The sequence below is a fragment of the Zalophus californianus genome, chromosome 2, assembly GCF_009762305.2.
Source record: "Zalophus californianus isolate mZalCal1 chromosome 2, mZalCal1.pri.v2, whole genome shotgun sequence".
NCBI lineage: Eukaryota > Metazoa > Chordata > Mammalia > Carnivora > Otariidae > Zalophus > Zalophus californianus.
In genome coordinates, this window is record NC_045596.1 from 58,869,444 (window position 1) to 58,884,429 (window position 14,986).

Genomic DNA, 14,986 nt, shown 5'->3' on the forward strand with positions numbered 1-14,986 from the left:
ACCTTTAAAAAATATGATGAAAAGCATTAACATTCTCTATTCAAAAACTCCAGTATTTTCAATAATAATAATTATTATTATTATAATAATACAGGTTCTATATAGTGTTAAATGTTTTAACCTGACATGTTTGTATATATTTGCATTCACTTAATATCTGCATGGTTACAATTTTAGTATTAGAACCAACCCTGTGAATGAGTAAAATAAAAAATGTAAACTTTATCAGACTTCTAAGTACTGTTTTGTAATCAACAGAACTTTCATTCTTTTTAAAATTGTTTTTATTTGAATATAGTTGACACATATGTTGCGTTCATTTCAGCATAGTGATTAAACTTCCCCATACTTTATGCCGTGCGCACCAGAAGCGTAGCTGTCTCGTTACAACGTTATTACAACATCATTTACTATATTCTCTATGCCGTGCCTTTTATCTCCATGATCTACTCATTCCATAACTGGAAGCCTGTACTTCCTATCCCCCTTCACCCATTTTGCCTGTTCTCTCCCCGGCTCGCTCTGGTATTTCTTAATCCCTGAAATTTACACCCACACTATTCTTACACAAGTATTAACATGAAATCAAAATTTGTTATTGTTTTGTTGTTATATATTATTAATTTTAACAGAACTGTTGGTTGAAAAACGCCTTAATTACCTTTTTGGGTTTTTTTTTACACTTCAGTATTCTACAATCTAGCAAATAAAATCACTAGTTGATAATTTATGTCATTTTTAATTTATTAAATAATAGCTAAACTTTATTGATAAATTTTGATATACCAGGCATATTGAGTGTTTTGTATGTATGAATTAAATAATTCTCACAAGATAGCTCTAAGAGGACAGCCTCTGCAGAGAAAATAATTGGGTAAATAGTTCTACCATTTGCTAACTGCGTAACTTTGGGCAGGTTGCATAACCTCTCTATGCATTAGTTTCTTCATTTCTAAAATGGGATAATAATATTGCTTATCTCACAGAGTTGATATGAAAATTAAGAGTTAATAAATTCAAAGGGCTAGAAGTAGTGCATGTCACACAATGACCCATATATAAATGTTAGCCACTATTTGTTATTATTCTATTAGCATCCCCAGCATTATAGAGAAGAAAACTGAAGTTCAAAGAGATTAGGAAATTTGCCCCAAGATCAGATAACTAAGTAGGTGACAGAGTGGGGATTTGAAACTCTGCTTTTAACCACCACACTGCTTTCCTTGATTCTTCTTTTGCTAATAAAGAGATTACATTATATATCACACAATGTTATTGGCACACAAAATAGGACCTGATCATAAGTAGCATATTGTGATGGTTATAGGTGAAGAAGTAAGTTCATCAAGCCCAACCTGCACATGGACTTTGGGGAACACTCACGTAGTAAGCATTTAGTCCACAAATTTTGTATGTTAAGATCTCCTTTTACTATCTCCTCATCATAGGCTCAGTGCCTTAAAATGGTTTGTCTACAAAATAAATGCATTTATTAAGTAATAGTTAATAACAACTACAAATATATATATACATATATACATACATTATATATATATATACATCAAAGCCGTAAGTGGGGATTGCCGTCATTTTCATTGGCTTTTCTCCAGTAATTCAAAATAGCTCAGACGTCTCATTCATTTCCCTAGTGGCTTCCTACTGAAATCCAACAGTGCCAGCTCCTGAGACATGACACAATTCTTCCACTAAACTGCACCTCCTCAGAGGCAGATGTCTTTTATTTTCGTGTACACACGTTAAACTATTTCATTTAATGCACAGGAAGAATCATTTAGTCGCCACTTACTACTTCCTGCAAATACTGAAATCCAGGGGTAAGGTTGCATAAATCCAGGGTGCCCCCATTCATAGCCCAAATCATTCCTTCTATCCATTCCCTCTGCCACTAACCCTTATTTGGGATCTCAAGTTTTAATGCAATAAACTGGTCTAAGGTACAGCATATTCTGTATCAGTCATTGCATTGGATGCTGGATATTAAAAAAAATGTAAGTCACACAGAATTGTCCTTGAAGAGATCATTGTCCGGTAGGAGAGGCAGATAGATTGACAAATCATCACAACCATATGGAACACACGTTAATATAGACACATGCTCTAACTTAATAAAGAAACAACACGTGAATAAGTCAAAGCCTCAGAATCATCATTTTCAACATTTACTATCTTCATGAATATAGTTCTTTTTATCAAGTCCCTACCCATGTGCTAGAATAATGATAAACGTTATGATGTCTCACCTCGTAGAGCTTTCCATTTGGGGAGAGAAAACATTTTAAACACTTTCAAACACACACACACATACACACACTCACATGCATATATATCTGTGTGTCTAATGTACATGTGTTCAGGGCGCCTGGGTGACTCAATCGGTTGAGTGTCTTGATTGACTTTTGATTTCGCTCTGGTCATGATCTCAGGGTCTTGGGATAGAACGCCATGTTGGGTTCCATGCTCAGCGGGGAGTCTGCTTGAGATTCTATCTCCTTCTCCTTTTGCCCCTCCCCCCACTCACGTGTGTGTGTGTGTGTGTGTGTGTGTGTGTGTGTCTCAAATAAATAAATAAAATCTTTACCAAAAAATGTACATGTGTGCATGTTTGGAAGATCTGTGAGAAATCGCAAAGGCAGAGGGTGCTACAAAAACCCAACAGGGAACACAATTAGCTGTTAACTGTCAGGAAAGACCTCTCTGAGTAAGTAATGTTAGGGTAATACCAGAAATTCGAATAGGACTTAGCTGAAAGGCAAGTGTGGGATCCTAAGAGAAAGAACCATGGAAGCCCAGGAAGTAAGCTGCATACTTCCGCAGAGGTCTTGCTCCTGCTGAGCATTCAGAACCAGCTAGTTCCCTGCAGTGGGCTACTGATGCCCATCACCGCTGTTAATCAGGGTGACAGAAAGCCTCTGGCTTTGAGATGAGGGCATCCTGTGCCCTAATCAAGAGCCCAAGTCATCCTTTCTCAGGAAAGGGAAGATGGTCCATATTGATCTCTTGACCTTTCCTACGTGGGATTCTGTTGCATGCCCTCCGTATCTTCTCCACGCTCCACTCCTGGATGCCCTGTGTCCTCCTGAGAGCATCACTGCTCCGGCCGGCACGGCAGCCTGCCTGAAACTGGCACTGGCTCAGGAAAGGCAGCCTGGAAACTCTCTTTCTTCACCTCATTTCTAGGCCCAGCCCAGCAGAGAAACATCTAGGCACCGAGTTTTTACAGAAGGAATGTGTTCAAATATTACTTCTACAATTTTTCTCGGAGGAAGAGGATAGCTGAGGATAACAGACTTTGCTCCCTAGAGTATATTGGATGAAGGCTGGGCGGGCAGGAGAGATCAAGAGACCGAGGAAGTCTTCCACATTCCAGTGAAATTCAAAACTGAGTCATCCTCTAAAGACCACATTCAACTTTCTACCAGCCAGAAAACAATTACTAAGGACACACCCTGAACACCCACAGCCACCCAACTCAACTGATAATGTGTAACTGGTAATGTAGGAAAGGCAGGTGGGAGTATGCGTGCTTTGAAAGTTGGGAGTTGGGAAGAAACAGAAACTGTCTCAGGTCTGAAGGTACCAGCCCTATAAACTTCAACATGTGCGGCAGAGAATTCTATCGTAACACGTAACGCAACATACACCTAAGGTTCAAGGGTTGTTTCTAACTGTGCCCGCGTGCATGTATATGAATTCAGGTTGCGGTTGTGGACAGGACAGCTGACCTCAGGCTTTTTCCGCCCCCCTAATCTTGGCTGGCCAGAGCCTAGCTCTTCCCAGAATTAGCTCAGCTTCCCCATCCTCCACCCCAAGCTTCGGACCCTGGGGATAAAACGGGCCTGGAGAGTCTTGGGAGCCACTGGCCCGCAAAGCCCCAGCTCCGACTGCCCTTGCACGCTCGGCTTCTGCGGCACCTGCTGGACATGAGCGTCGGAGCGCGTTCCCGCGCCCCCAGCCCCTGGCGGGGCGCACAGCGGCTGCTCCTGGGGCTGCTGCTCCTGCCAGCTGGGGTCGCCCTCCGCACAGGTGGGGGCTGAATAAGGCGTCTGGGGGACACGGGGAAGCAGAGCGGGAGAGTTGGGGAACCCTTAGGCCTGGGGCAGAATCTTGCATCTTTCGAGTTCTCTCTAGGTGTGCGGGCGCTGTGCCAAGCGCTGCCGCCGGGTGCGCTTCACCATCTAGTCAATAACGCTTCTCTGAGGGAGGTAGGATTTGTGGGGGAGGAAATGAAAGCGAAACGCAGTGAGAAAGATCCCTAAGGTAAGTATGGGGGTTGCCGGAGTCACCACTCTCTCCTTCACTGCTGTTTCCCCGGACCCAACCCCCAGTGGACCTGGAAGGAGGAGATGAGGACCTGCGCTGCGTGTGTATGAAGACCACCTCCCTAGTCCGTTCCAGGCACATCAGCAGCCTGGAAGTGATTGGAGTCTCAGACCACTGCCCCACCCCCCAGATGATGTGAGTCCTGCCACTTGCCTCTCTGGCGCCTGCCTACCTCCCCCTGCCTCCTCTGCCTTCCCTTCCCCGCCTCTGCGTCCCCCTCACCCCGCTCCCCCCCGCCTCCGCGCCCCCTTCACCCCTTGTCTAATCCCAAATTCAAACCAACCCCTGAAAGGCGCGTCTCTTCTTTCCCTGGCAGAGCTTCGCTGAAGGATGGGAGGAAAATATGCCTGGACCCGAATGCCCCCCTGTACAAGAAAATAATCAGGAAGCTTTTGAAGAGCTAGCTACTTAGCTGCCTGACTCTGTACCTTTTCGACAGAGCATGTTTTTTGTTTTTGTTTTTTCATTTGCAAGCTAACTGTGGAAGAATCTTCTGATTGGTTTTATGATCTTTCAAATTCTAAATAAATACAATAAATCGACTTGTGGTATAGTCAAACTATTTCTTAATAGAGCAAAGAAATAGTGTCCTCATGTAACAGTTTCATTTTAAAAAATCTCCAGAATTTTAAGCAAAAATAAATTTGAAGGAAAGTTTGGCTTAATAAAGATTGCTTCACTTGGTGTTATGCGTTGGCTGATACGTATTTACATAACTGCGTTACTTCATTTATTTACATATTAATGTTATAATTAGCTTCGCCAGTAAATATTAATCACACTTAACCGTTATTGGCTTTTTAAATCAAAGAAAGGTAATTATCAGATGGTTTCACTCATGTGGAATATGAGAAACAGCACAGAGGATCATAGGGGAAGGGAGGGAAAACGGAATGGTAAGAAATCAGAGAGGAAGACAAACCATGAGAGACTCCTGAGTCTGGAAACAAACTGAGGGTTGCTGGAGGGGAGGTGGGTGGGGGTTGGGGTAACTGGGTGCGGATGGGCGTTAAGGAGGGCACGGGATGTGATGAGCACTGGGTGTTATATCCAACTGATGAATTATTTAACACCCTACCTGAAACTAATAATGTACTATATGATGGCTAATTGAATTTAAATTAAAAAACTGTTTGGTAAAAAAGAAAGTTACTGGCTTTTTATTTGTATTTTTATTTATTCTTTTAAGAGATTTTATTTATCTAATTGAGAGAGAGACACAGAGAGCACTAGCAGGGGGAGTGACAGGCAGAGGGAGAAGCAATCTCCTCACAGAGCAGAGAGTCCAAGGCTGGCTTGATCCCAGGACCCTGAGATCATGACCTGGGATCATGACCTGAGTGGAAGGCAGGCCTTAACCGCTTAACCGACTGAGCCACCCAGGCGACCCGGTTACTGGCTTTTTAAAATAAATAAATACACCAGATTCTGCTTTTATCCCCTTAAGATTTATACTCTACCCCAGTATTAGAAGAATTAATAAAAATGAAACTAAAACTCTCTATGCATATTAAGAGAAGTATGTGTTTAATTTCCAGAGAATTACATACACATATTTTACTCTTTTTTTTTTAAGATTTTTATTTATTTGACAGAGAGAGACACAGCCAGAGAGGGAACACAAGCAGGAGAAGTGGGAGAAGGAGAAGCAGTCTTCCCGCCGAGCAGGGAGCCCAATCCAATCCCTGTGGGACTCGACCCCAGGACCCTGGGATCATGACCTGAGCTGAAGGCAGACGTTTAACTACTAAGCCACACAGGCGCCCCATAAATGTTTTACTCTTTCTTAGTGCTTTGATAATGTTGACATTTCACTAAGGTGAAATGTTAAAAAACAGTTCCTATATCCACATTACTACCTTTAGTGAATACCACATTTGGCAAACCTACAGAATTGGCTCTTATTCCATTCCATTTATATACCCTGAGGGTTGCTCTAAGCCTGCAAATGTTCTGAATGGGCTTTTTTTTTCCCTTGGTAGTCTCACGTTCGGTAACAGTTTATTTGCAGTCAACCACCATTCCATGAATCCCTTAACACTAGAGAAATCAAAATTGTATGTTACACAGCTGTGGAAGGTAGGAGAGGTGCACGTTATACTCTCATTTATGCTTCAGGAAGACACTACTATATTTTGGGGAGAAAGGAGCGTGCTGCAAGATGGGCATGTTAGTTACCTATTGCTTCTGTAACAAAGTACCGTGCATGCCATAGCTTTAACAACACCAATTTATTATCTTCCGGTCCTGGAAGTCACAAGTCCAAAATGAGGCTTACAGGCTAAACTCAGGGTGTCTTCAGAGCTGCATTCCTTCTGCAGGCTTTAGGGGAAAATCTGTCTCCTTGTCTTTCTTAGCTTCTAGAGGCCATCTGTAGTTCTGGGCTGGTGCCTCCTTCCTCCATCTCCAAACTACATCACTCCAACCTCCGTTTCTGTTGTCACATTTCCTCTCTCTCCTTTGACCTTTCTACTTCTTATACCCTACTTGTCTCAAAAAAAAAAAAAAAAAAAAAACCCTTTGTGATGACATTGGGCCCACTTGGATAGTCCGGGACAATCTTCTCATCTCAAGATCCTTAACTCATCTGCAAAGTCCTTTTATTTTCTTGCCATATAAGGTAACATTTTCACACGTTCCAGGGAAATTTCTGGGAATGGGTGACACTATTCAGCCTACCATTGTGGGCAAGGATGTAGAATCTGGTTGAGGCCGGAGAACACTACAGACAGCTCGTGATTTCATGTCATTTCAACCTAGTGCAATCATACATAGAGGTAGGATTGGTCTGCTGAGGGAAAATGGGGATTAAAACAATTCATTCTCCTTGGAGGCGGGGGAGGGCCTCTGAGATGACAAACTATTTAAGAAAACGCTATTTATAGAGGCTTTGGAAGTACCAAAGTATCATCTAAATTTCCACACCCACTTTGCATGATGGGTAATATTATTCCCATTGCAAAGTTGAGGTAAGTCTCAGAAAGGTTCTGGAACCTCCCAAAGCCATAGCTGGGTAGAGGCTGAGCAGATGCATCTGACCCCCAACTCCCTGTTTGCTGCCTTTCACCCAGGCCATTGGCCTGTTAGCTCATTCTTCAGAAAGGAACTGTCCCATGAATAGCCCGTGGAAGTGGAGTAAGAATGAGCTGGGGGGGTGGGCAGCGTGTAAATGGAATAATGGAACTGCCATGAGATGAAGAATGAGTAGAAAGACACAAGACCATTAACTCCTCAGCACGACTGGAAGGCAGTTCATCATTCTGCAGAGCTGAGGTGTCTATGGGGAGCAAACGATTGTCTTCCAACTAGTTTTCGCCCATTTGGTGTTTTTCACCTTCAGTCCACCATATGAAGGTCACCTAAATTCTCTTTCCAAAAATACAGATACTTCCTTGCCTAAAACCTTCAAGGTTCAAAATCCTTAGCATGGCGCCCAATGACGGGCCACACTTACCTCCCCTCTGTGCCTGAGTCTCCTCATCTGGGAAGTGAGAATAGTATGAGCGTCTACTTCATCGGTGTCCATGAGGACTTAAATAGATGACATAGGCAAAACGCTTAGCATCGTTCCTCCTGCAAAGACTGTGCTTAAGAACCAGCAACCATAATTATTACTGTTGCTCTCAATATTGCTGTCAGTACCCCATCCGAGCCAGCCCGGAGTGCAGACTAAGGCATTTAACAGAATGACTCTTGGTGCGAAGTAGCAACATATTGGTGCAATAAGAATAAAAGTTCCTTTAATTGCATGAACTTTGGGAGACAAAACATTAGAAGTGGAGTGTGGGTGGGAAGATTGTTTTTTGCTTTGCTTACTTTCCTTTTATGGCCTGCCTCAAACAACCTACTTAGAGTCCATAATATAGGTGTGACTCAAATGGCCCAAGTGCATTTTGCAAAAGTCAACCCATGCTGGTGCTTTGCAAATCCTTCCTTCAAAATTGCCGGAGAAGACTTTCAAGTGGCCACCTTTATCAGCAATGGCATCAGGAGGAAACTTTCTTGCCAGGGGAAAACCCAAATTAGACAGCAACCTGTTGCAACTTCTGGCTCTTTGAACATTTATGGAGTGATAAAGTTTGAATGTACTTACATTTTTTTTTCCCTGCAAAAAATGTCCACACACTAATCACTAACTGCATAGTCATGGACTTTATCAACAAAACAAAACCACCAAAGGATATTTTGCTCTTGGAAGTCATCCTGCATTTTTTCTAAGTATTGCTTTTTTTCCCCTTGGAAGGCCTTTGTGGTAAAAACAGTTTCCTCCTCATTGCATAGATCATTGAGGGTTTAGTGGGCTTAAAAGATACATTCAAGTGTTTTGTGGTTGTAAAAGACAAGGAACATATGCTCATTATGGATAACATGGAAAACACAGTGGAAAATATAAGGAAAAATTTTAAAATGACTGTAAGTTTGCCACTCAAAAATATTCTGTTTTTTCAAAATATTAATTATTGGATATTGGTCATAAGGTGAATTGCTAATTTTCAATAAATTATCACTGTAATTACAGGAAATTAAAGGAAACAGTAACTACTTCATTGTTAGGGAGCATTCCTGTCCCAATTTTGCAGGTAGGAAACCACGTCCTGGGGTAATAAAATAAGTTATTCCTTGGTCAGAGAAAGAACATCAAACTTAGGGGATCAAGCATTCACTTGTACATTTATAGGTCTTGTGCATATATGTATTCACAGTGCGTGTGTTTATGTATTTATACACACCCCTAGAACAAGTTCACAATACAATACTTGTTTTGTTCAGTGTGTTTTGATATTTTATTTTCTATACTATCCTACTTTATCCACTTTTTAGCAAATGTTGGCCACAAGCTTGTGAAGTATTTCATAACCCATTAATGGATCATAACTTATAGTTTTAAAACTTTGCTGTAGCTCTCTGATTAAAGATTTGAGTTTTCACATTTCATGTTGGAGGCCATACCCCAAAATAGTGCTTCTCAAGATACTCAGAGAGTCAGGGGCAGGATGCTCAGGACCAGCTGGATAGTTAAATCTCCTTGCCTGAGATCCGTTTTCAATCTCAATCTGCAAGACTGACCTTGGGTTGGAATCTTTGGGAACCCCAGGAGGAGCCAGCTTTTGAGGGGAAGATACAACACCAAACAGGGACTTGTCTGCACACTGTTGAGATTCTCTGCCTTTTTCAGCTTGGGGGTCCCACTTATACTCACTGCTCATTCAGCTTCATTCACACACATCCTGTCTGGGTCCTAATGTAAATTGAATTGAGGGCAGAAAACATTGCTTTCTAGGGTGCTTGGAAAAAGTAAACACATTCAGTACATTCAACTGGTGGTTTTATAGCTATTTTTTTTTTTCCCTTACAGTTTTTCTCCTTATCCCTTGAGTAGCTGGCTTTAGCCCAGTGGGCTTTCGATAAGGCAATCTTGGGTTACAGAGTTTTGACTCTGTGTGACCTGAGTTCCCTCGTTTCCTCATCTGAAAAACCAGGGCAATAAAATCCACCTCACGGCTTGCTGGAAAAGGGTGAATCTCACTAAGAACAGGACCCAGCATGGGTCTGACTCAGAATTGGAAAGCAATGACTAAAAGTAACTCTTCTTCTCTTTCTCTGGGAGTTTTACCCCCAAAGCACATACCATTTCCTAACAATAGTGGCCAGCCACATCCTTGAACTAACAAGTGAGCATTAAGAACATGGCCGACAAGCCAGAACTTCCCCTGAACAGAACCACAACTCCAAGCGTGGGTGCAGATAACTACGGTAGTCACCCATGTCTGCAGTTTTGTGTTCCTTGGTTGTAATTACCCACCATCAACCATGGTCTGAAAACTCCGAAAGCAGATGGTCCTACTTCTGACTTAGCATGAGAAGGCCCATAGTAGCCTAATGCTATGTCACAATGCATACGCCGTTCACCTTGCTTCATCTCATTATGTAGGCATGTTACCGTCTCACATCATCGCAAGAAGTAGGATGAGTACAATACAATATTTTGAGAGAGAGACCACATTCAGATAACTTCTATTACAATATATTGTTCCAATTTTTCTGTTTTGTTAATTGTTGTTGTTAATCTCTTACTGTGACTCATTTATAAGTTAAACTTTATCACAGTTAGGTATATATTAGGGAAAACATAGTATATATAGGGTTCAGTACTATCCGCCATTTCAGGCAACCACAGAAGGTCCTGGAACATATGCTTGGTGGTTAAGGGCGGGCTACTGTGTTTAAGAAAAAAAGTTTAACGTGACAGATACAAGTTGCATTTTTCCATTCATGGTAACAACTAAAAGAAAATCAAATAACAAAACCACAGTGTTTATCACACAGCGTATCTATAAAATATTCGGGAGATCTGGTGGTTGGAGGCCTGGCATAACTGTTTATCTAGTAAAGAAAACAAGGACAAGGAATGAACTTTGGATGTAACCTCGTGAAATATTTATGTCTTTGCTGAGGCAGAGCTATGGGAATTATGCTATTATTAGGCAGTGTTGTGATAAGAGGTAGTAAGTCCTGACCGCAGAGTAGTCATCAAGCAGATTGGAGCAGTCAGCTCTTACTTATCAGCTGTGTTGGAGAATCGGTGAATTATCTTTGCAATAATTCTAAGGATGAAGACAGGATCAATTGGGGAAAGGGGGAATAAAGCAGTGTATATCTATCTCCAACAGAATAATGATTAGACGGCACTGTGATTATTTGTCTGTTTCTTCCTTTAGATCAGGGAATTAGGGTCTTGCCTCTTCTCTTCATTCCCACTTCCAGAAAAATGCCTAATAGAGTGGGTGTTAAATAAATGTTGGTTGGGCGCCTGGGTGGCTCAGTTGGTTAAGCGACTGCCTTCGGCTCAGGTCATGATCCCGGAGTCCTGGGATCGAGTCCCGCGTCCCTCTGACCCTCCCCCCTCTCACGTACTCTCTCTCTCATTCTCACTCTCTCAAAATAAATGGATAAATCTTTAAAAAAAAATGTTGGTTGATATTTATTAACTACATGAAGGGAAGCAGTAAGGCAGTTAGTACCATAATGCAGTGGTACAGTTGGGGGCTGGACAAGGCGCCTTGTCAAGAGAAAGTGGGTTGAACATTAAGGACTCTATTTTCCCAACACCTGACTTTGTTAGGCTCAGAGATTTCACCAAATTATTCATAGACATTATAACACATTCATGCCATTTACCCTCTCGATGATTTTTATGACTTTTTAGTTAGAGTCACATCTATAACTATTAGGGAAACAGCTACGAGTTCCCCTCATCTGTCCATCCACAGCCTTCCATCATGCACAGATGCTATAATATGTACTCATTAAACATGATTTGACCGCAGATACTCACATTCGATGTGCAACATACACATATGTAAAGTACAGACAACCAAGCCATCCTTTCTCCACTTCTACCATAATTCCCACCATATCTAATTGGATCTCATATTTCCTTAATGTCCTCAACTACTTCAGAAGTGTCAATCAACAAACTAGCTCAGTTGTACACCAATAGAGTCACCCCTTTGAAAGAAGTATCATGCAGAATCCTCTGCCTCCAAGATTACCTGAGTATATGGACATAGTCTAGAAGGCAAAAATAAAAACAAAATATTTCTGGCCAAAAAATTGGGAGATAATGAGTATTGGAAAATACTGTGGACAGCATGCTCAATATCTAGTTTTTATGATGAGTAATATTTCCTAGTTGAAATCTGTATCTTGATGCTAGGCATTTTCTTTTGCGGTTTATACATTCATTTTTGGCTTCCTAAATTTGGTTTCCATAATACGATAAGGTCATAAGGGTGTTGTCATCTCCAAGACAGCTTTCTTATGTGATTATTTCTAAGAAAAGTTTTCTCATTTCCTTATTCTTTTGCAATTTTGGCAATCCTGTATTTCTTCCTGTTACACTATATAATCACGATGCCATTGATTTAGTGAGTAGAAAGTTCAGGAAACAATTTTAGAAAATGGAGATAAAAAACAATTTATAAAACATTTTAAAATCCAATAAACCTCAAAAAAACTGACAAAAACTAATATATCAAATGATTCTCAGTGTTAACTGAATGATTTTAAGTATTTGTAGACTGATTATATCATCAGATGATCATGCGAGGAACAGAAAACTAAATGATCTGGATCTTCCATTGCAGAAGAAAGTGGACAGGCTAAATAAATTTATGTTAGAAACTGAACTTTATCCAATTTCATCTCTTCTATTATAGCTATCACTGCGCCTTACACACGGAGATGAACCAAAAAATATATGGGGTAAATAGCTATTATCCATTCACTTCCTGCCCAGATCTTGCACCTTTGATTAGATGGACCTGCCCATATACCATGAAGCAGATGGCCCATAAAGGCCAGACATACTATCTGGTTCCATCTGTGGCAGTCAAACTGGACTTCCTTTGCTTAATTCCTGATATCGTTCGGGTGCTCTGGCTTTGAATATATTTGTAAGTCCTACTTGTGTTCTTTGGACATGTCGGCAGACCATCGCCTCTGAACTTTCTAGAGACTTTAGTTCAGACTCATTTCTCTGGCTGCCTCAGGTACGATACTCTTCCTCAACTCTTTCACTGTAATTCAAATTCTGGCTCATCTGCATTCCCCTATGTCCCCAGAAAGGTTGATGCTGAGTGGTCAAAATAGGCAAATGGAAGGAAATCTAGGCTGTTCCCAATCCTTCAAGGATGATTGCCTGATGTCCCAACCTCAGGACACATTGGTTACATACAACAGTGGCCTGGAACCATTTATTCATGCATTGTCTCAACAAACATTGGTTGAATGCTTTGTATGGATGATATTTGTACTGGAGAAGGGGACACAAAGAGAAATGAGATATGATAGCTTCTTTTCAGAGTGGGAGTATGTAAACCAGTGGTTCCCAACAACACGATCTGTAGCCAAAGGGCCAACTCTTGTTAAGAACTTTCTGATGGAAGTAGCGTTTGAAATGGCTCCTGAGCCATGGAGGCCAGGCGATGCCTATCTGCCTGTTCTATCTCTCTGGACTCCCTGCTTCAGTGGTAAGCTCCAACTTAAAAAATCAACTGTTTACTTTTGGAGTCGTGTCATACCACACTGCTTCCGGCTTCCATGCCTTCACTTATTTGGTTCTCCTTTTCTGGAATGGGTTCCCTAATCACTCACCTTAAATGGCACCCTCCTCCAAAATGTTTTCTCTGATAGCTCCCACCCTTCCAAGAAAGGGAATCAGATGCCCCCTTTCTCTAAGTGCCTATAAAGCTCTGTGCTTTGGGGCACCTGGGTGGCTCAGTTGGTTGAGAGATCGATCCTAGCATTTGGCCCACAGTCTGCTTGAGATTCTCTGTCTCCCTCTCCCTCTGCCCCTCCTCCTGCTCTCCCTCTCTCTCAAAATAAATAAAATCTTAAAAAAAAAAAAGCTCTATGCATTGCTAAGTATCATGGACCTCCAGACAACTCCGCATCTTTTTTTTCTTACTTTTATAGATTGTGAGTTTGGTGGTGAGAGAAAATGTCTTTTCCCTCTGTGTAGCTTAATTTATTTCTTAGCTTATAAGTAGTAGATAAATGTTGAAGGAATGAATGGATAAGTGGGTTAGAAATAGAGAAGTAGAGCTACTTGTGTTGGCAAGTTATCTTTAGCAGAAAGGTGGAAGATGAAAGGTGTTGAGCCAGACTATTCACTGGCAAGAAACAGACATCTAATTTAAATGGCATGAAAGAAAGAAAGAGAGAGAGAGAAAGAAAGAAAAAAAGAAGAAAAAGAAAGAAAAAGAAAGAAAGAAAGAAAGGAAAGAAAGAAAGAAAGAAAAAGAAAGAAAGAAAGAAAGAAAGAAAGAAAGAAAGAAAGAAAGAAAGAAAGAAAGAAAGAAAGAAAAGAAAAAAGAAAGAAAAGAAGGAAGGGAGGCAGGGAGGGAGGGAGGGAAGGAGGAAGGGAAAGAGGGAGGGAGGGAGGGAGGGAGAATTTGTTGGCTGACATAGCATCCATGAATAAATCAGAGCCACCTGGAGGACATAGGTGCCCGAACAATGTCCTTTGTAACTTTTTCCCATTTCATGTGCTTTCCTCTGGGCCAGCTTCATTCTCAGGCAGACTCTCCCCAAGCACTGGCTCACCTCCGGATCCCCTTTTACCAGTTTAGCAGCCCTAGGAAGAATTAAGAACTTCTTTTTCAATTGTTTAACAAAAATTCTAGGGACTGTTTCTCATTCGAACAGGCTTAGGTCACTTGTCCATCTCTGAATCAACCAGTGGGCCTGGAGGGTGGGCCAAGAAATAGTTCATCCCCCTGAATTTCATGGACTGAGAGGGGATAAATCTAGGATGTGTTACCAGGAAAAAGAGAAAGGGGAGCCCAACATGCCATTTCTGAGGATACCCAGTAGAGATGCTGACCTATTCCTGGTACACCCTAATGCTTTTGGCCTGTAAGGCGGATCAATCCAGAAATCTAGTGTCATGTTCAGACATCTTCACTCTTCCCTCATCAGAGCTGGAGTCATTACATCAGAAGAGATCATTTGGGGCGAGCTAGGAGTAGAGCAGAGCTACTCTGCCCTTTCCTGCTTGCCAGTCAGCATGGGTAGTTCTCAGGCTGGAGCAGTGTTTCAGCCTTGGTACCCCCCAAAAAGCAGAACCTGAGTCATCAGCCTG

At 41.6% G+C, this 14,986-nt stretch overlaps 1 protein-coding gene across 1 annotated transcript; it reads left to right on the top strand.

Moving 5' to 3' along the window:
- Positions 1-3,731: 3,731 nt before the first annotated feature.
- LOC113925106 (platelet factor 4-like) lies at positions 3,732-5,192 on the top strand. The gene is made up of 3 exons (XM_027599643.1): positions 3,732-4,044; positions 4,347-4,476; positions 4,658-5,192. The coding sequence occupies exons 1-3, from the start codon at positions 3,942-3,944 to the stop codon at positions 4,743-4,745; spliced, it is 321 nt and encodes a 106-aa protein (XP_027455444.1). The 5' UTR covers positions 3,732-3,941; the 3' UTR covers positions 4,746-5,192.
- Positions 5,193-14,986: the final 9,794 nt, after the last annotated feature.

What these genes read in the sequence shown, in the direction of transcription:
- LOC113925106 (XM_027599643.1), top strand. Translation starts at nt 3,942, where the DNA reads ATGAGCGTCGGAGCGCGTTCCCGCGCCCCCAGCCCCTGGCGGGGCGCA. An exon ending in TGGGGTCGCCCTCCGCACAG is followed by an intron (nt 4,045 to 4,346) that starts GTGGGGGCTGAA and finishes CCCAACCCCCAG; the next exon opens with TGGACCTGGAAGGAGGAGAT. An exon ending in TGCCCCACCCCCCAGATGAT is followed by an intron (nt 4,477 to 4,657) that starts GTGAGTCCTGCC and finishes TTTCCCTGGCAG; the next exon opens with AGCTTCGCTGAAGGATGGGA.